The following is a 22,525-nucleotide window of genomic DNA, read 5'->3' on the forward strand; positions in this document are numbered from 1 at the left end:
GTTCACGAAACTAGACATGAGCCACGCCTACCAGCAGTTAAAACTGGACAAGGGCTCCCAGAAGTTCGCTACGATCAACACCCTGAAGGTCCTTTTTCATTATACTAGGCTACCTTTTGGAGTGTCATCAGCCTGCGCTATATTCCAGCGTACGATGGAAAATATTCTGCAGGGACTACCGCAGGTGGAGAATTATTTGGACGATGTCTTAATCGCGGGTAGGACAAACATGGAACACTTAAGGAACCTGGAGGAAGTGCCCAGGCGTTTCGCAAAGACAGGCGTACGGCTAAAAAGGGAAAAATGTGGTTTTCTGGCCCCACAAGTGACGCACCTGGGATATAAAGTAGACGAGTCAGGCTTGCATCCATTAGAAGACAGAGTAAGGGCAATAAAAGAAGCCCCAGCTCCCAACACGGTCCAGGAGTTACGATCATTTCTAGGGTTGGTAACCTATTATGGAAAATTTATTGAAAATAGGGCGTCCATCCTAGAACCCCTCCACCAGCTACTAAAAAAGGGACAAGAATGGAAATGGTCCACCTGCCAAAACCGAGCATTTAGGGACATTAAGGAACAGCTGTCATCTGAAAATGTCCTAGAACATTATGACCCAAGGAAGGAGTTGGTGGTCACGTGATGCATCCCCCTACGGGGTAGGAGCCGTCTTAGCCCATAGAGGAAGTAATGGGGAAGAACGGCCAATAGCCTATGCTTCGAGGACCTTGGCGATGGCTGAGAGGAAGTACGCCCAAATCGAGAAGGAAGGACTGGCGGTGATATTCGCAGTAAAAAAATGTCACCAGTATCTGTACGGGTGGAAATCCACCATAGTGACGGACCATAAGCCGTTATTAGGGTTATTAAAAGAAGACAAGTCAATACCCCCGATTGCATCAGCTAGAATCCAACGCTGGGCGTTGCTACTGGCGGATACGTTCTGGAGCACAGACCGGGAACACGAGTAGCACATGCAGATGCTTTGAGCAGACTTCCCCTCCCAGACACTCCGCCGCAAATACCAAAAGTAGAGGAGACAGTAATGACTCTAAATTTTTTGGATACCCTATCAGTAGACGCACAACATATTCAGTTGTGGACGCAAAAAGACCCAGTTTTAGCCAAGATGAAGCATTTACTGCTAACAGGGGAACTGGAAAGACCAGTGGAGCCCCAGATGCACCCATACTGGAGCAGAAGGGACCAAATAACCGTAGAAGACGGTATCCTATTATGGGGAGCCCGGGTAATCATCCCAGCTCGGGGCCGTCAGGCAATCTTAACTGAGTTACATCACGGACACCCAGGAGTATCTAAAATGAAGATGCTAGCTCGAAGCTACGTTTGGTGGCCAGGTTTGGACACAGACATAGCAGCCTTGGTACGTCGGTGCCAGGAGTGCCAACAGGGGCAATGAGTGCCACCAACGGCGCCATTGCACCCGTGGGAATGGACAGGCAGACCGTGGACCCGCCTGCATATTGACCACGCCGGCCCTTTCATGGGCTCAATGTTTTTGGTGATAGTGGACGCCCACTCCAAATGGTTGGACGTCCACCGGGTAAACACGGCAAGCACAGCATCGACACTTGAAAAGCTCAGGACCTTGTTTGCAACACATGGACTGCCGGAGGTATTGGTGTTGGACAACGGAACGGCATTCACAAGTGGGGAATTTGGAAAATTCCTGAAGGAAAACGGAGTCCGTCACATCAAAACGGCCCCTTATCATCCAGCGACCAACGGACTGGCAGAGAGGGCGGTCCAGACACTTAAAGCGGGACACAAGAAGCAGCCGGCAGCGTCAATAGACACAAAGCTCTCCCGCTGGCTGTTTGATTACAGGACCACACCGCATTCCACAACGGGCATACCGCCAGCTGAACTCTTAATGGGAAGGCGGCTGCGAACGAGGTTGAGTCATCTTTTCCCAAATTTAACGGGGAAAGTGGAGAAACAACAGGGGGCCCAACGCAGGGGGCATGATAATAGTCGGCAGCAGAGACATTTCCAGGTGGGGGCACCGGTTTGGGTCAAGAATTATGGGAATGACCAACGTTGGTCAAAGGCACGGTAGAGTCCCAAACAGGGCCCATATCCTATGAGGTTTCAATAGGAGGTAAGGTGCTGAAAAAACACCTAGACCAAATAAGGGCAGCGGAACCACACCTGGAGGCAGATGAAGCAGGACCGCCTCAAGCTGGGATAGCCCAGACGGAAAGGATACCCACACCCCAGCCCCGAGCAATTTCTCCAGACCCCGTCATCCAGTCATCAGATTCGGAGATGGACGCACTCGACGAGGCCGCCGCGACACCTCTCCCCGAGGAGGAGGACGAACAACTTCCAAGGAGGTCGTCAAGGAAAAGATGAGCACCTATAAGGTACACCCCGCCCACTTCAGAGAACGACCCGGCGGATGACACAGAGGTGACAGACCCAGACATGAGGAGCAGGAAGAAGCTCAGAGGAATGCCAGCTGGCAGGAATTCCTCGGACCTTGGGGGGGGGGGGGGGGGGGTGGGTAATGAACTCCAATTGGCTTTATTGTTTGGCCAATTGGAGTATGAGCTCCCTCAATGATAGCTCATTGAGGGGGCCCATACAATCACCCGTGTAGGCTTTGTGAGCCAGTCTTAAGTTGACTGGACTGCTAGCAGCACTGTTTGTAGCTGCTCCTGTAATATCGTTATTGTAAATAAATATTGGTGTGGTGATGGAACTCCTGCCTCCCGTGGATTACTACACTTAGTTTGCAAGACAAAGATTTTAGGAGTTATAGGTGCAATTAACCGTCCTAAAATGCTTGGGCTAATGCAATTTTGTATTGACCCTGGGGAGTTGATTAGGTTTCAGCTTGGTGAGATGGTGTCATTGCTGGGTTGAGCTAAGGCATCAAGCTGTTTGAGAAAGCATTTTTAGTTCAGTTCTGATCTGGCTGAAGCTGTGCGCACAGTGAAATAGTTCTGTTCTCACTCTAAGTTAGTTAAAAAAGATTAACAGTATTTAAAGCAATGCAGACTTGTCTGAGGACATGGGGGAGCTGAAATAGGCCAGTTGAAACAGCTTTTGAAGATATACAGTCAGAATTTCTGATTGGAGTCAGATCTTTTCTGTCAAATGATCTCTTTCTCAAAGAATAACTCTGTAAAGCAAGTACAACTTGAGCTCCCTTTTCTGAAATTTCGAAAAGTGAAAAATCCGTACATTTTTTCGAGTGCGCCACACAGTTCCCATCTCGCACCATACATGCGGATCTTACTCCAAAATCCGAAAAATTCTGAAATCAGAGACAGACTCGACCCCAAGCATTTTGGATCAAGGCCAGGATTCTCCGGTATCCGGCGGGGTGGTCCATATTGGTGCCGAGGAATGGCATGACCGTAAGGTGTGGAATCCTCTGCAACTTTGGGGGCTAGGCCGGCGGCGGCAGGGTTGGCGCAGCACCAACTGGCGCCAAAAGGCCTCTGCCGGCCGGCGTGAGTCGGCACATGCGTGGGAGCACCAGGAGGATCCAGCGGCGCGATTCGCCCACAAAAACCGGCGCCAGAGAATTCCCTGCGGTGCTGCGAAACCCGTGGCGCGGTTCGCCACCGGCGGGATCTGCAGATCCCATCAGTGGAAACGGCTGGAAAATTCTGGCCACTGTCTCGCATACACATACATACACACCAACATGGCACGGAGATAATGCACACACAACAGGCGAACAACTCAACAACATATGAGGAAAACAGAAATTCCGAAATTGCCTTGAGCACTTTCACCTTTTGATGGTTATTTGTTCTTTTGCTATCCTTTCCCTGATTAATTAACTTTGTCAGCTTTTCGAAGTTCTGTCTATAGCCTAGTAAATCCCATGTGAATTGAAGCAGCATTCTTGTCCCATAATTTATATCGTACTGTGCACTTTATTTTGCTTATTTTGATACAGAAACTTCCACACCTTCTGGTTGTAATCTCTGCCTTTTAACAATAATAACTTTTTTCCTAGTCAACATTTACTCCTCAACCAACATCATAAAGCAGATAGCCTGGTCATTTATCTCATTGACAGGGCAGCACGGTAGCGCAGTGGGTTAGTCCTGTTGCCTCATGGCACCGAGGTCCCAGGTTCGATCCTGGCTCTGGGTCACTGTCCATGTGGAGTTTGCACGTTCTCCCCGTGTTTGCGCGGGTTTCCCCCCCACAACCCAAAGATGTGCAAGGTAGGTGGATTGGCCACGCTAAATTGCCACTTAATTAGGAAAAAAATGAATTGGGTACTCTCTATTTATTTAAAAAACTTTATCTCATTTATATTTGGGAAGCCTGCTATGTGTGAATTGATTGCTATATTTCCCTACAATACAATATATTCCAAATGTACTTTTCTTTGGATGTGAAGCACTTTAGGGCATCCTGAGGTTGTGAAAGGTGCCAAATAAATGCAAGTTCTTTCTTTTCCTTGTCTCCCTGCCTGCTGACTGGCCTTGAAATAATAATTCAGCCTGGTACATTGGTGGCGCAGTGGGTAGCCCTGCCAAAACACAGCGCCAGGGGCCTGAGTTCCATTTCCACTGGGTGACTGTGTGGTGTTTGCATGTTCTCCCCGTATCTGCATGGGTTTCCTCTGGGTGCTCCGGTTTCCTCCCACAGTCCAAAATTGTGCAGGTTAGGTGGATTGGCCGTGATAAATTGCCCCTTAGTTTCCAAATGTTGGGTGGGGTTGCGTGGGTGGGGTTGCGGGGCTGGGGCGAGGATTGAGCCTGGGTGGGTACTCTTTCAGCGAGTTGGTGCAGACTTGATGGGCCGAATGTCCTCTTTCTGGACTGGAGGAATTCTATGGTATGAAGATTTGCTGGGTTTTGCCCTGGCCAAAATATTATATTCATGTGTGTAACATTTTGCAATTGTTTTATTTAGAATGGCAGACAAGTTGTTCCTGATTGAACAATCATACTTATCTATTATTTGATCTGTCTTGTCATTGAAGAATGAATAACCATTATCTGATCTCTTTTGACATTGCTCATGGAGAGTTGGGACTAACTGCTGCATCCAAGTTGGGCTGGGTTAGGATGAATGAGTGGACCTAGATTGAGGTGGGAGGTGTTGACGGAGGGAGATTGGAGGTTGTGAATAGGAGACTGATAGGGGTAGAGTCATACATAGAAAAGGGAGGGATATCGGAGAGGGTGAGTGAGGAAAGTGGAATAGAAAGGTAGAGGATACTTGACTGAATAGAGGGAGGGGGGTAATAGTTTTGAATGCTTTCTGGAGGAGGGGTCCATTCGAGTGGACAAAAGTGATTTCTCTTTTTAGTTGTAAATCAGAAAGTTGTTTAGCAGGCTGGTAAAGATGTGCACAAATAGAGACAAGTGGGTTTGATTGCCATTGCAGAGGTAGTTTAAGGTGACTTAAGAAATAGACGTGGGATTAGACCATATGGCCAATGCAGCCTGTTCCACCATTCATTGCAATCATGGCTGATCTTCTGCCTCGACTCCACTTTGCTACCCGCTCCCTTATCTCTTCCAAGAGACCAAAAATTTATCTATCCCAGCCGTACTAAACAATGGAGCATTCACAGTCTTCTGAGTGAAGAAGTTTCTCTTCGTCTCAGTACTAATCACTCCTTTATCTGTGGCTGTGACCCATCTTCTAGATTCCTCAACCTCTTATCACAGAAGCACTATCTCATCCCAGAAGCTAATCTAGTGATCAGTAGCTGTACTGCCTCGAAGGCTAGTATCCCTTCCTTAAATATGGAGACAAAACCTGCTCGCACTACTCTGGGTGTGGTCTCACCTAAGCCCTGTACAATTGTAGCAAGAATTCCTTATTCTAGTACTTCAGTCCCAGTAAAATAAAGAGCAATATGCAATTTGCATTCCTAATTGCTTGCAGTATCTGAATGCAAACTTTCTCTGTTCCTTGTACAAGTACGTTCCAGTCTCTCTGAACAGTAAAACATACTCTGCTTTTCTGTTCTTCTTACCTACAAAAGTGAATAACCTAACACTTTCCCAAATTATACTTCATCTGCCAACTTGTTGCTTATTCACTTAACCTGCCTATGTCTCTTTGCAGCCTCTTTGTTTCCTCCTCACTCTTACATTTAGATTTGTAGTTAGCAAATTTGCATACCCTACTCTATGTCTCTTCACATAAGGTATTCATATGTAATGTAAACAGCTAAATTCCCAGCACTAACAGGATCCAAGCTGGTTGGTGAAGCAGAAACCAAGATACTCTTTCAATAAACCAAAAAATCAATAAATTAAACAAAAATGAGACAGGTGACATTGGCCCAACGTGGAGCCAATGTAACAAAGCTCAAAATATCAAAGGAAACCTAACTAATGGGCAGCACGGTAGCATAGTGGTTAGCACAGCGGCAGGGTTCAGGGTTCGATTCCCGGCTTGGGTCACTGTCTGCGGAGTCTGCACGTTCTCCCCGTGTCAGTGTGGGTTTCCTCCGGGTGCTCCAGTTTCCTCCCAAAAGTCCCGAAAGACGTGCTGTCAGGTAATTTGGACAAATATACTGAATCAGCTGGCTCCCCTTTTCCTATCCTACCAGTGGCAACCTCAAAAACTCTAAATTTGTCCAACACCATTTCCCTTTCCTAAAACCACGTTAACTTTGATCAGACTAAGTACATTGTTAAGTTTTCCTTAATAAAAGACTCCAGCATTTCTCCGATGACTGATGTCACACTAACTGATCTGTACTTCCCTGTTCTCTCTCCCTTCTTTGTTGAAAAGCTGCTAACTTCTAGCCTGCTGGGACCATTCTAGAATCGAGGGACTTTTGGACAACCATAACCAGTGCATCCACCATCTCTGAAACAACCTCTTTTAGAACCCTTGGATGTAGGCCATCAGGTTTGGGGACTTGTTGGCGTTTAGCCACTTAGTTACTCCACTAATTTGTCTCTGATATTAAGTTCCTTCCTCATATTAGCTACTTGTTACCCTCTATTCACAGAATTTACAGTGCTGAAGGAGACTATTCGGCCCATTGGGTCTGCACCGGCCCTTGGAAAGAGCACCCTACCCAAACCCGCACCTCCACCCTCCCCGTGACCCAGAAACCCCACCAAACCTTTTTGGACACTAAGGGCAATTTAGCATGGCCAATCCACCTAACCTGCACATCTTTGGACTGTGGAAGGGAAACCCACGCAGACACAGGGAGAACATGCAGACTCCGCACAGACAGTGACCCAAGCCGGGTATCGAATCTGGGACCCTGGAACTGTGAAGCAACTGTGCTAACCGCTGTGCTACCGTGCCACTAATATTCTTGGCATGTTATTTGTGGCTTATTCTGTGAAGACCGACACAAAACATGTGTTAAATGTTTGTGCTATTTCTTCATTCCCCATGATAATTTCCGCTGTCCCTGCTTACAAAGGGCCATCATTTACTTTAGCTGCTCTTCTTTTTATACACTTGTAAAAGCTCTTAAAATCTATTTTTATATTCCTGGCTCGTTTACATATTCTATTTTTTTCTGAAGAAGTCATATAGATTTGAAAAGTTAACTTTTTCTCCCCACAGATGCTGTCAGACCTACTGAGTTCCTCCAGCATTTTCTGTGTTTTTTCCCCCCAGATTTCCCGCATCCACGGTATTTTGTTTTATTCTTGTTTTATCAACTATTTGCTTGTTCGTTTTTTTGGCTTCCAAAACATTTCATCCCAATCTCTGTCTTATTATCATTCTTTCAGGAAGTATTGAGCGGGGATAAAGGGAGGATTTTCAGGTCAGCGGACTGTAACCAGTGGAATGTTGCCAGGATTAATGTTTGGAGATTCAGCTATTTACAATCTATATTAATGATTTGGATGAAGAGATTGAGAGTAATGTATCCAAATTTGTAACAACAATATTAGGTGTGATTGTAACTTGTGAGGAGGACATGGGAGGTTGTGAAGGGATACTGGCAGGTTAAATCAGTGGGCATCACGTGGCAGATGGAATATAATGTGGGCAAGTGTGAAGTTATTCACTATGATAGTAAGAATAGAAAAGCAGATTGTTTTTAGAGCCTGAAATTTTTAAATGTTGATACTCAGAGACTTGGGTGTACTCTTTCAAATAAGGAATAGATATATTTAGCGTGCAGGTTGAGCACTCAACCAGGAAAACAAATGGCATGTTGGTCTTTGTTGTAAGGGGACTGAAGTACAAATGTAAGGAAGCCGTGCTACAAATTTGTGAGACAAGACCTGGAATAGTATGTGCAGTTGCGGCCCATATCGAAGGAAGGATATACTTGCCTTGGAGGTGATGGAGCGAAGATTGACCAGATTGGTCCCAGGGATGAAAGGGTAGTCCTGTGATGAGAGACTGAGTAAATTTGGCCTGAACTCTCTGGAGTTTAGCAAATTGAGAAGTGGGCTCATTGGAATATGTGAAAACCTGAAGGTAGTTTACCCTGGTTGTGGAATCTAAAACACAGGGGCACAATTACAATGACTTGTTCACTCAAAAAGCTGGGAATCTTTGGAATTTCCTATCCCAAAGTTGATCTTTTCAAGCATCGTTGATGTATTCAAGTCTGAGATGAGTTGATATTTGATCTCTTGAATCAAGAAACATGGGAGCAGGTGGGAAAGTGGAGTTAAGCCAGTAGATTATCCACAATTGTATTGAATGATGTGCAAAACATGGGGGGCTGTATGGCCTACTGTTCCTATTTCATAAGTTCTTGTGTACTTTCGAAATAGTTCAACAATTTTAACATATCATAAATGTTTTCAAATCACGAGTTTTGTTTAGATGTTTACAATAATGTAATTTGATTAATACTGCTCCTTTTAACTTATTCTTTATGACTCTGTTTATAGGATGAGTGGAATTCTATAGATCCAAGTAAGAGAAAGAATGGTCAGAACAGTAAAGCAGAAGGAAAAACACCGAATGTGGAGACATTACCTCCTGGTAGGTAAAAATAACTCTGCAACGTTAGAATGCTGCCTGATGAAACGCAATCCATAGAACCTCAACAGTGCAGAAGGAGGCCATTCAGCCCATCGAGTTGGCATCGGCCCCCATAAAAAGCACCTTGCTCGTGTCCTATCCCCATAACCCCATTTAACCTGCCCATCTTTGGACGCTAAAGGGCAATTTTTTAGCCTAGCCAATTCATCTAACCTGTCTTTGGATTGTGTGAGGAAATGGGAGTACCTGGAGGAAACCCACGCAGGCACGGGGAGAGCATGCAAACTCCACAAAGACAGTCACAAGGCTGGTATTGAACCCAGGCCCCCGGCGCTGTGAGGCATCAGTGCTAACCACTGTGCACCATACTTACTATCTGTGATTTTTTAAAAAATGTTTCTGCGAGGGTTCTTTAAGAGTATGAGGTTTTGAGTCAAACACAAGGACTTTCCTCAAATGTTAGTAGTTTAATTATCTTGGGTTCATCAAATTCTTCAAGGTCATCTTTGCCATTGTCAAATGTTAACTGTCCATGCAATATTGACATGTGGCTGCTTAAGGCAGTGGCCCTGACAACAATCTAATTATGGAAGGGCAAGGGTAACAGACGCGTAAGAATACCACCGCATGCAAGTTCCCCTTCAAACCGCACACCATACTTAGCTTGGAACTGTATTGCTGCTGTTACTTTGCTGTTGATGAGTCAGAAGCCTGGAACACCCTTCCGAACAGCACTGTGGGGCTTCCTATGCCACACGGACTGCAGCAATTCAAGAGGCGACTCACCAGCACTTTGTCGAGTAGAATCGAAGATGGGTTGAAAATGTTGGCCTTGCAAACCATGCTTGCATCCCTTGAATGAATTAAAAAGAGAAATGCAGCAATAGACTGCACTTTGTTTCAGTACTGCTGCAGAGGTGTTTTAAAGCCAACTTAAGAAGGAATCAAATGTTTGTCTGGTGTAATGGGTCACTGATTTGCTGCAACCCTCTCTGAATGACCTATAGACTATAAGACTTGGGAGCAGAAGAAGGCCATTCAATGAGATCATACCTGATCTGAAATATTCCTGAACTCCACTTTCCTGCCACATACCTTTAACCCTTGATTCCCATACTGATTAAAAATCTGCCCATCTCAACCTTGAACATACTTAATGACCCACCCAGCCTCTACAGCTCTCTGCGGTAAAGAATTCAACAGATTCACTACCCTCTGACAGAAGAAATTCTTCCTCATCTCTGTAAAATGGGCGACCCCTTACTTTAAGATGCTACCCTTTGGTCCTAGACTCTGCCACAAAAGGAAACGACCTCTCAGCATCTACCCTGTCAAATCCCTCAAAATCCTATATGTCTCAATATGGTCGCTTCTCATTCTTCTAAACTACAACGAGTACAGGTCCAACTACTTAACGTCTCCTCAAAAGAAAATCCCTGCGTACCCAGAATCAATTTAGTGAACTTTCTCTGGACTGCCTCCAATGCCAGTATATCGTTCCTTAGATAAGAGGGCCTAAACTGTTCACAGTAATCCAGGTGTGGTCTAACTAGTGCCTTGTGCAGTTTTAGCAAGACTTCCCTATTGTTATGTTCCACTCACTTTGAAATAAAGGCCAACATTCCATTTACCTTCCCTGCTGAACTTACATACTAGCTTTTTGTGATTTATGCACAAGGACCCCCAATTCCCTCTGTGCTGCAGTTTCTGCAGTATCAACCACACATCTGTCTATGGTCAGTTTCAGGTCTGGTAGCCAATAATTGAATAGTATAGCTGTTATTGATATAGTAGCCTCTTCTGCTAGCTATGGTTTGAGTCCATATTTTAACGATTTTATTAAGAAAATTGGAGGCTTTTATACATGAGGATAGACAAATGTAAAGTCATTTATCTATTTTATGTAACTGTCCAGTCTGTATGTAGCAATTAATAGTTATCTTATTACTCCAATTCACATTATTTTTGCTGCATCGCCAATGCAATTACCTATATAATACCTTTTCATGATTGCAAAGTTCGTTCTTACCAATGTTCTCATTTCTCCACATCTTTGTCCTTTCTGGATGATTTATTCCCTGGCATCTTAACCTCCCAGTCACTGGCCTCTGTTACTCTCATTATATTCCAGTTAAACCTTTATCACATGTGTTTCCAACACTGTACACTTTTTTCATGTCCTCTTACCATAAATTGTAAGATTAACAGTTTTTCCTTCTGTTTTAATATTTCTCTTTTTGTTCCGTATGTTTTTATATTCACACAACTTATTTTCGATAAATCATAAAAATTGCATGAAACATTTGTGAAAGATTCAATTCCTTTCAGAGTTTTATCCTTGCAACAAGGGATTTGCTCTTTTGCCAAGTATTTCATTCCCCACCCCCACCCTTCAATGTAAAAGTAAAATGAAAATTGTATGATGCGAATGCCTCTGCATTATTCAGGAAATCCACATGTCAACCTATTTCACAAAGATTTAATCTGAAATATGGAAAGGCTACTGATTATGAGACAAACTGCTAAAATAAATGGCTGTTCAGACAGCGGATTAAAAAAAAAGAGACTAGTATTTATCTCCTATCAATGGAAAAATACAGGCAATATGTTGTGAACAGAAGCCTGTACTTGTGTTCAGAACGGCTAGTCAATTTCCCAATGTTGTAGCTGACAATTAGAGAACAGGAACCTTAATGAACTAATGGAGTGCTTACAGTTGAGGGCAGCAGGTTGCATTTGTCATGGGAAAGCTTGTGTGGAGTGATTACTCCCAAGTTTTCCAAGACAAAATTTGTAACCAAGGCCCCAATTCCCTAAGGAGAATTATTGACTTATCTAATCGTGATCAATTTATCTAATCGACTCAATTATCTTATGATAACGTAGTGTCTGAAATAGAGAAACCTGAAATAGGTTTTAAGATTCTAGAGTTAGATCAGGTTTACTTCACTGTGATGAAACAATGACTACCCACAGAAAACTGGATAAGTATGCTAATGGGGAAAGAAACAGAAGTTTAATGGCAGGTGTTCAATAAAGAATTTAAATACAATGTAGAACCTGTTTATAACCTTCAGTGGTAAGAGCTCTACTTGCCAACAAAACTCCATGAATGACTAAAAAGGTGAGGCAACATCAAACAAGATGAATAGCATACAAAAAATAGCACAAGACCTTGCAAATGAGAAAGATACAAAGAACAGCAGATGGTAAGAATTACCATCAAGTAAGGCTGTATGAAAAGATACTTGCAAAGAATATAAAAATTAACACAACAGTATTTTACAATTATATTAGGAAAAAAAGGATTGTCAGATGCACTGTAGGTCCCTTGTGAACTGTTAGTGGTGATACTGTCAATAAACATAACAAAATGGCTGACATTGTTGAATAATTACTTTGCATCAACATCTACATTAGAGGAAATGGGCGGCATGCCAGACATTCCAAGGAAGCTAATATTGGACAGGGTCTCACCAAAATTAACATGAGCAAAATAACCATAATGAAGAAAATTATAGAACGAAAGAGTGTAAAATTTCCTGGATCAGATGGTTTCCATCCCAGGATTTTAAAGGAAATAGGTGAGATCATTACAAATGCGTACATTTTCAACAGTTCTCTCAATTCATCAACTGTTCTTTTTATCCATTCACGGGAGTTGGTGTCGTTGGCTGGGCCAGCATTTATTGCCCATCCCTAATTGCCCTTTAGGGAACAGTTAAGAGTCAACCACATTACTGTGGGTCTGTAGTCCAGTGTAGGCCAGACAGGTAAGGATGGCAGATTTCTTTCTCTAAAGGACATTAGTGAACCAGATGGGTTTTTACAACAATTGACAATGGTTTCATGGTCACCTTTAGACTTCTAATTACACATTTTTATTGAATTCAAATTGCACCATCTGCCTGGCAGGATTCGAACTCGGATTCCCAGAGCATTACCCTGGGTTTCTGATTTACTCGTCCAGTGACCATACCACCATGCCACCTCTCCCCAGTTCCTTTAAATTAGAAAAAGTTTACAATAATGCAAAAAATAGCACAGGTCCTAGCAAATGAGAAAGGTACAAAAAGTAGCAAATAGCAACGAAACAGATAGGAAGAGCTACAAAAAGGATGTACAAAAGTAAACTTGCAAGGGATATCATAAACAGCACATTTTACAGTTGTATTCGTGTAAAGTGGGTTGTCAGGAGCCGTGTGGGCCTCTTGAGACCTGTTAGCGGTGATACTGCCAGTGAATGTAAAGAAGTGGCTGACTTATTGAATAATTACTTTGCATTAGTATCTGTGCATGTCACACTCCACTCTTTAATAAAAGTGAAGGAGGGAAACCTGAGAAATATAAGTCAGTTTGCCTAACATTGGTTGTTGAGAAATTACTAGAATTCATAATTAAAGATCGGGTCACTGAACCAATTTGAAAGTTTTCAGCTGATCAGAGGGCTAGCGTGGATTTGTAGAGCTAGGCCAGACTTAGCAAACCTGATCGAAATTTTTGAGGTGACTAAAGCAGTGTACAGTGGGAAATTAATGAAGCTATCAGTGAAATGAGACATTAAATCGAGGCCACGCCTGACCTCGGGTGGACCTCAAAGATCCCATGGCACTATTTTGAAGAAGAGTGGGACTGTTAGTATCCTGGCTAATATTTGTCCCACAATCAATATCACAAACAAGATTATCTGGTCATAACCATATTGCTGGATGTGGGGCCTTGCTATGTGCAAAGTAACAACCACATTTATTATATTCCAAAGCGATTACATTTCAAAAAATGCTTAACTGACTTTAAAGTGCTTTGGAGCACGTGGTGACTTTGGAAGGCACTATATAAATTCTAGTCTTTGTTGTTAGGAAATAGAGATGGTTTAAAGTAATTTATATTTGTTTTTGCGGGTATTAGAAATGAGATATAGCTTTAAGTAAGATTAATGTTGCATGCCTGTATTTGTGTGCTAGGGTTAAAACTTCAGTTTTAGTTTAATGTTTCAAAAAAAAAAATCTGTAAGTCCATTAGTTGTAATGAGGGCTTTATGATGTTAAAGCAAATACGGGGTTAAATATACGAAGCTGTTGCTTTGTAACAAGGACGCACGCAGAGAAATAGAGCAGACAGTTCAGCTGAAAGAAGGCAATTGAGGGGTCAACAACATCACAGAAACTGCACGAACCTGTAGGCAAGACATTGCACATAGACAGAAAGCCAGTCCCAAGCTAAAGAACAAAGTCCCAGAAAACAGGTAATAGGACAGAAGAATGTTTCAGGAAAACAAGTTAAAGGAACAAAGAACAGGAATCTTGAAAAAAGATTCTGTTCAATGAATTTAAAGTAAGGAGCAGAAAAAGGGTTCTTCATTAAAGAGACTGCTGCCAGTGAAGAAGGTGCTGCTACAGAGGGGAAGGCAGGCAGGGGGTTTGGGTCTCCCGAACCTGATGTACTACTACTGGGCGGCGAATGTAGAGAAGGTGCGGAGCTGGGTCAGAGGGGTTGATTCCCAGTGGGTCAGAATGGAGGAGAGTTCGTGCAGGGGGTCGGGGCTGAAGGTACTAACAACGGCCCCGCTCCCGATAGCTCCGGGGAAATACTCAGGGAGTCTGGTAGTAATAGCTTCATTGAAAATCTGGAGGCAGTTTCGCCAACACTTCAGGTTGGGGGCAGGGTCGAGGGAAATGACGATCCGGGAGAACCACAGATTTGAGCCAGGGAGGTGGGACGGAAGCTTTCGGAAAAGGGAAGAGAAGGGGATTAAGACTCTAAAAGATTTGTTTCCTCGGGGTCGGTTTGCAGGATTGAGGGAGCTGGAAGCGAAGTATGGGCTGGAGCAGGGAGAAGTGCTTAGGTATATGCAGGTTTGGTACTTTGCCAGGAAGGAGATACAGAGCTTCCCGGAGGAACCGGCCTCCACGTTGTTGGAGGAGGTGCTGGCGGCAAATGGACTGGAGAAGGGACAGTGTCAGCGGTATACAGAGCTATGTTGGAAAAGGATAAGGCACCACTGGAGGGGATCAAAGCGAAGTGGGAGGAAGAATTGGGAGAGGTTATAGAGGAGGGGGTCTGGTGTGAGGTGCTCCGGAGAGTGAATGCCTCCACCTCATGTGAAAGGTTGGGGCTGATACAGCTGAAGGTGGTGTACAGGGCACACCTCACGAGGGCAAGGATGAGCCGATTCTTTGAAGGGGTAGAAGATGTGTGTGAACGTTGCGGGGGAGGGGGGGGGGGGGCGCGCTAATCACGTTCATATGTTTTGGTCCGGTCCAAAGCTAGGGGAGTACTGGAAGGAGGTGTTTAGGGTAATTTCCACGGTGGTGCATGTGAGGCTGGACCCGGGTCCCCGGGAGGCCGTATTCGGGGTGTCGGATCAGCCAGGGTTGGAAACGGGTGCGGAGGCAGATATCATAGCCTTCGCCTCGTTGATCGCCTGAAGGCGGATCCTGCTGGGATGGAGAGCGGCCTCTCCACCACGTGCCCTGGAGTGGCGAGGGGACCTGTTGGAATACTTGACCCTTGAGAAGGTTAAGTTCGAACTGAGGGGAAGCTCTGAGGGGCTCTACAAGTCATAGGCACTATTTATTATGCACTTTCAAGAACTGGATAACATCGAGCATTAGTGGGGGGGGGGGGAGGGGGGCTGTGTATGTTGAAGATGGCTCTGTGTAATCCCTGATTCCTTTTTTTTCTTTGTCATTTGTTTATGTTAACATGCGGGCTGATGTCTGGGCATGGTGGGAGGATGGGATCGTTGTTACTATTATGGGGTTTGAGATATTTGTTGTTGGTTATTGATTGTTGTTGGATGTAAATTCAGGAGAAAAATTGTGAAAAAGGAGGAGAATAAAAATATTTAAAAAAAGAAGCGACTGCTGCAGGAATCAGGGGCGGGCTTCTCCATCCCACCGCACCAGATTTCTGGTTCAGCAAGCTGTCGGGATTCTCCGTTTCGGCGGCTGGTCAATGGGGTTTCCCATTGTGAGGAAGCCCCACACCGTAGGGGAAACCTCCGGACTGCCGGCAAAATGGAACATCCCGACGGCGGAGAATTCAGCCCCAGATTTAAAGTCGGGCTGAGAGAAGCCAGATCCAAGGTGACCCAAACGTTACCGGCACCTTAATACAGCCTATGAAGTAGTGGTATTCTGTTCAAGTGGCTGAGTACGAGAGTTTGAATGGAAGCTTGAATGTGGTGATTCATTGCAGAGGAACACTGGAAGGAGAGATTGAAACCCTGGAGGCAGATCCTTGGTGAAACTATTCGAGAAAAAGCATTGCTTGGGAGAAGATTCCAAGGCACGTTCTTTGAGAGCAAAATTTTTGTTTATTCATTCAAGGAATGTGGGCATCACTGGCTGGGCCAGCATTTATTGCTGTGGATCCGGAGTCACTTGTAGGCCAGACCAGTTAAGGATGACAAATTTCCTTCCTTATTATAATTTTTATCAGTGACACAAGTAGGTTTACATTAACATTGCAATGACGTTACTGTGAAAAGCCCCTAGTCGCTACACTCCGGCACCTGTTCGGGCACACATAGGTAGAATTCAGATTGTCCAATTCACCCAACAAGCACGTCTTTTGGGACTTGTGGGAGAAAACCGGAGCACCCGGAGAAAACCCACACAGACAGTGACCCAAGCCTGGAAATCGAACCCAGGTCCCTGGCACTGCGAAGCAACAGTGCTAACCACTGTGCTACCCCTGCTGCCCATTAAAGGTCATTAGTGAACCAAATGTGTTTCTAAAAAGTTTGACAATGGTTTCATGGACACCAGTAGCCTTTTGAGGGTGGCACAGTGGTTAGCACTGCTGTCTCATGCACAGAATGCTCGGGTTCGATTTCCTGGCTTGGGTCACTGTCTGTGTGGAGTCTGCACGTTCTCCCCGAATCTGTGTGGGCCTCACCCCCCACAACTCAAAAGATGTGCAGAGTAGGTGGATTGGCCATGTTAAATTGCCCCTTAATTGGAAAAAGTGAAAGAAAAAATCATACCAGATTTTTATTTAATTCAAATTTCACGATCTGCCATGCTGGGATCCGAAATCTGGTCCCCAAAGCATTACCCCGGGAATCTAGATTACTAGTCCAGTGACGATACCACTATGCCACTGCCTCCACTCGAGTTGGAAACCCTTGTGTGAAAGTTAGAGTTCCAGTGAGACAAGTTGGATGATAATGTGACAACATCTTGAGGGAATTGATGAGAAATACATAGAAGCTGCCGTGGGTTGCATCTGCCACTTGGTTTCGGAGTGTGGTGTGTCTGACCACAGTTGGCCTATTAGTTTACTTGGACTGTGTACTTACTGAGAACATTAGAGTATGACTTGTGTTATCCTCACAAATTTGGAAAGGTATTATAGTTTATCTTTTCTTGTTTGATAGAGGGGCTGGTTTAGCACAGTGGGCTAAATAGCTGGCTTTTAAAGCAGACCAAGGCCAGCAGTGTGGGTTCAAATCCCGTACCAGCCTCCCAGAACAGGCGCTGGAATGTGGCGACTAGGGGCTTTTCACAGTAACTTCATTTGAAGCCTACTTGTGACAATAAGTGATTTTCATTTCATTTTTTCATACATGTTTTATTCTTTCGTTAATAGTTCTTTGGCAGTCCTGTGACTCTGTTTAGTAGCTCTGTTTAGTAGCATCTTCCATCTTACAATCTATCAAGCCGGGCCCTATCCTGGAATCTGACTTGTCCAGTAGTGACATCAGCTGGGATCATAACTTTGTCCCATTATTTCATGATGTTCCACACAAGAGAACGTTCACCCATTAAATTGAAGGCAAATTATTGACATGGTGAGGAAATTTTCTGAGCAGTGGAGCCAGCGAGTAGAGACATTGGGCAGGCAATTTAATTTTTAGAACAGGACTAATGAGATCCTAGCAGGCTCTGTGTTGGTAACTGAAGCATGACCTACCCATTACTTATTGGTACTTATGAAAATAACATGAAAAGCAATGAAGCAAAACGTCAGTTCCACAACAATTGTACTAGCCAACAATTCACCAACAATGATTGGTGACTTCACTACTTGTGTTGGGTAGGATGCTGGAAAGTACACTGGGTAAACTAATTACAAGGGCTATTTGCTACTTGAGTGGAATATAAGCTGATAATTACCAACATCTTTAGCCATATGAATGCGAAACTGCATGATACAACCTCACGCTCAGACTAGCACCTTTTAGACCACAAAAATGTCTCATGAGATGCGAAAAATACCAGAGTTCTACATGATTCTAAGGCTGGATCTGTCATCTGTCCCCTTTGCCCTGAGAATTGTGGTGCTCCCTATCCATGGATAAGGTGGATAGGTAGTAGCTGTTCCCCTTAGTTGAATTGTCAGTTATGAGGGGACAAAATTCAAGGAAAGGGGCAGGAGGTTTAGGGGGATTTGAGGAAAAACCTTTTTACCCAGAGGGTGGTGATGGTCTGGAATGTACCGCCTGGGAGGGGTGGGTTGCCTCATATCCTTTAAAAAGTACCTGTATGAGTACTTTGAGTGCCCAATTTTTTTCCAATGAAGGGGCAATTTAGTATGGTCAATCCACCTACCCTGCACATCTTTGGGTTGTGGGGACAAAATCCATGCAAACACGGGGAGAATGTGCAAACTCCACATGAACAGTTGGACAGTGACCCGGAGCCGGGATCGAACCTGGGACCTCGGCACCGTGAGGCAGCAGTGCTAACCACTGTGCCACTGTGCAGCCCCCTGAATGAGCACTTGGCATGTCATAACATTCAAAGCTATGGGCCAAGAGCTGACAAATGGGAATTAGGTAGGCAGGTCAGATGCCTTTCATGTGTCCGTGCCGACTCAATGGGACAAAGGGCCTCTTCACTGTATTCTGTGATCTACAATACTGGCTGCTAGTTATGATAACTGATATCACATGGTGAAAACAACAAATGGATGGCAGATGCACAATCTGCATTAACAAATCAAGGAAAGCAGAAACTTATTGCACAGGAGACACAGTTTGAGATGTAATAAAACTTCTTTAGATGTTAAGAACCTGCATTGCTGTATGATTTATTTTTAAAAAAATTTAGATTACCCAATTATTTTTTCCAATTAAGGGGCAATTTAGCGTAGCCAATCCACCTACCCTGCACATTTTTTTGGGTTGTGGGGGCGAAACCCACGCAGACACAGGGAGAATGTGCAAACTCCACACGGACAGTGACCCAGAGCCGGGATTCGAACCTGGGACCTCAGCGCCGTGAGGCAGCTGTGCTAACCACTAGGCCACCGTGCTGCCCTCATTGCTGTATGGTTGATTGATTGATTTGATTTATTGTCATGTGTACTGAAGTACGGTGAAAATAATTTTTCTGCGGCCGAGGGAATGTACAGTGCGTACATAGTAGACAAAAGAATAATCAACAGAGATCATTGACAAATGGTACATCGACAAAAGTGATTGGTTACAGTGCGGAATAAGGGGCCAAACAAAGCAAATACATGAGCAAGAGCAGAATAGGACATTGTGAAAGTGTTCTTGCAGGGAACAGATCAGTCTGAGGGGGAGTCGTTGAGTCTTGTAGTGGTGGGGAAGAAGCTGTTCCTATGTCTGAATGTGCGAGTCTTCAGACTTCTGTACCTTCTGTCTGATGGAAGGGTCTGGAAGAAGGCAATGCCTGGCTGGGAGGGGGTCTCTGATAATGCTCTCTGCCTTCCTGAGGCAGCGGGAGGTGTATGCAGAATCAATTTGGGGGTGGCAAGCTTCTGTGATGCGCTGGGCTGAGTTCACCACACTCTACAGTTTCTTGCGATCTTGAACCGAGCAGTTGCCATACCAGGCTGTGATGCAGCCGGATAGGATGCTCTCTATCACATATCGGTAGAAGTTTGAGAGAGTCTATGCAGACATGCCAAATTTCTTTAGCTTCTCTAGAAGTAGAGACGTTGTTGGGCTTTCTTGACTGTTGCATCAACGCGAGTGGACCAGGACAGATTGTTGGTGATGGTGACCCCCCAGGGACTTAAAGCTACCGACCATCTCCACTTCGGAGCCGTCGATGCAGATGGGACTGTGTGTCGTGCTACGCTTCCTGAAGTCGATGATCAGTTCCTTGGTATTTCTGACATTTAGAGAGAGGTTGTTTTCAGTACACCATGCAACCAAGTGAGTTATCTCCGTCCTGTAGTCTGATTCGTCGCTGTTTGAGATGCGGCCCACCACAGTCATATCATTCGCAAACTTATAGATTGAGTTGGAGTTAAATCTTGCACAGACATGTGTATAGGGAGTACAGTAGAGGACTGAGCACACCTCCTTGCGGGGCCCCGGTGTTGAGGACTATTGTGGAGGAGGTGCTATTGCCTATCCTGACACATTGCGGTCTGTTGGTCAGGAAGTCGAGGATCCAGCTGCATAGGGAGGGGTCAAGACCAAATTGCAGAGTTTGGTTATTAGTCTTGTTGAGATAATGGTGTTGAAGGTGGAGCTGTAGCCTATGAACAGCAGTCTTACATAGGCTTCCTTGTTGTCGAGGTGTTCGAGTGTTGATTGTAGAGCCAGGGAGATAGCATCTGCTGTGCACCGGATGCGGTGATAGGCAAACTGCAGTGGATCGAGACCGTCTGGGAGGCTGGCAGTGATCCATCTCATGACTAGCCGCTCGAAGCATTTCATGATAACAGACGTCAGGACCACCAGTCGGTAGTCATTGAGGTAGGCTACCTTGTTCTTTGGTACTGGTATTATGGTGGTCTTCTTGAAGGAGGTGGGGACCTCAGAGCAGAGGAGTGAGGTAGTGAAGATATCTGTAAATACACTCGCCAGCAGGCCAACGCAGGCTCTGAGAGGTTGCCCAGGGACTCCGTCGGGGCCTGTCGCTTTCCGTAAATTCACTTTCAATCTGTGTCCAAGTATGGACACTTATCCTACAATTAATGCCTTGAAAGTTTTAATGAGTTCTTAAATAGATTGTTGAATATCATGCACAACTATCATGTCCTACTGTAGTTCATTACCATTGGCTGCTTTCCCACCCTCCAATTGTCAGCTGTGGCTCAGTGATTTTTAAAAACAAATTTAGAGTACCCAATTATTTTTTTCCAATTAAGGGGCAATTTAGCATGGCCAATCCACCTACCGTACACACCTTTGCGTTATGGGGGTGAGACCCATGCAGACACGAGGAAAATGTGCAAACTTCACACGGACAGTGAGCCACGGCTGGGATTGACCCCGGGTCGTTGGGGCTGTGCGACAGCAGTGCTAATCACTGTGCCACCATGCCGCATGTGGCTCAGTGCTGACACCTATGCTTCTGAGTAATACAGCTGAGAGTTCAGGTTGAAGGTTGAACCTACACTCTCAGGTGGATGGGGATAGATACTGATGGAAGAAGGGAAAGGGAGTTCTCCCTCAATCCTGGCCAATATTTATTCCTACCCAGAGTCATTAAAACAGATTTTTTAGAATTTACAATTTACAGTGCAGAAGGAGGCCATTCGCCCATCAAGTCTGCACCGATTTTTGGAAAGAGCACCCTACCTAAGGTCAACACCTCCACCCTATCCCCATAACCCAACACTAAGGGCAATTTTGGACACGAAGGGCAATTTATCATGGCCAATCCATTTGGTCATTAACTCATTGCTATTTGTGGGATTTTGCTGCTGCAATCTGGCTATTTTGGTTACTACATTAGGTTAGCGATTGCTGCTTTAAAAACTTACATAATTAGCTGTAAAGTTGCTATATAATTGCAAGGCTTGCAAATGTAATATATTTAGGATTGACAACTCATTACCTCTGCAATTCAGATGTTAATCATAATGGAATTTTACATTCAGTTTGAAGGTGGGAAACTTAGGTCTCAAACTAGTGTCCTAAAAGTTTATACTAGTGTCCTAAAAGTTTATACTAGTGTCTTAAACGTTTATATAAAGGCAATTATAAAAATAGGAAGATGGAATTGGCTACTGTGGACTGGGAAAATATGTCAAAAGGTAAGATGGTAAAGAATTTAAGGAGATATTTCATAACTCTCAACAAAGATCTACTCCATTGGGAAAGACTGTACAAAAGCATGCATAATCTAACTAAACAAGTGGCTGAATAAGAACATTTTTGATGGTATCGAATTGGAAGAAAAGTATAATGTCAGTGGTAGGTTAGTTCAGAAAGAGAACATTTTAGAAACCAGCCTAAAAAAATGTGAGAAATTAGAATATGAGATTATTCTAACAAGAAATAAAAAAGCAGACAGAGCTTCCATAAGTACATAAAAAGGTCGAGAGTAACTCAAGTAAATATTGTTCCATTAGATATGAGTCTGGGGGGCTTCTGGTGGCTGCATGTAGGAGGAGATCGCATGATGGGTGGCTCCTGCTCAAAGTTTGATTTTTATTTTTAGAATTTAATACCCGGTCCCAGGGGCAATTTTTCATTAAATAAGTGCAGGAAGACATGGTGAAGAAGGATGTCCAAAACCCAAAGGAAAGCTGTCGTGAAGAAGGGGCGAGTGAAGGTTCACCGTTGAGTGGAAGGGTCTGCTTGGCAACTGGAAGGATGGTGGAGGCTGGGTCACTGGGGTGGGGCCGCATTGTTCACGGCAGAAAAGATGACCGAGGT

The 22,525-nt window shown here is 44.4% G+C and overlaps 1 protein-coding gene across 1 annotated transcript in view; it reads left to right on the plus strand.

Annotated features, from left to right (window-relative positions):
* The window catches only part of galnt2 (UDP-N-acetyl-alpha-D-galactosamine:polypeptide N-acetylgalactosaminyltransferase 2), a 172,454-nt gene that overhangs the window by 19,482 nt on the left and 130,447 nt on the right, over positions 1-22,525 (plus strand). The window contains exon 2 of the mRNA XM_038800613.1: positions 8,838-8,931. Coding sequence (XP_038656541.1) covers positions 8,838-8,931 — 94 coding nt within the window. The remainder of the gene's footprint in view (positions 1-8,837; positions 8,932-22,525) is intronic.

Source organism: Scyliorhinus canicula, chromosome 6 (assembly GCF_902713615.1).
Source record: "Scyliorhinus canicula chromosome 6, sScyCan1.1, whole genome shotgun sequence".
NCBI lineage: Eukaryota > Metazoa > Chordata > Chondrichthyes > Carcharhiniformes > Scyliorhinidae > Scyliorhinus > Scyliorhinus canicula.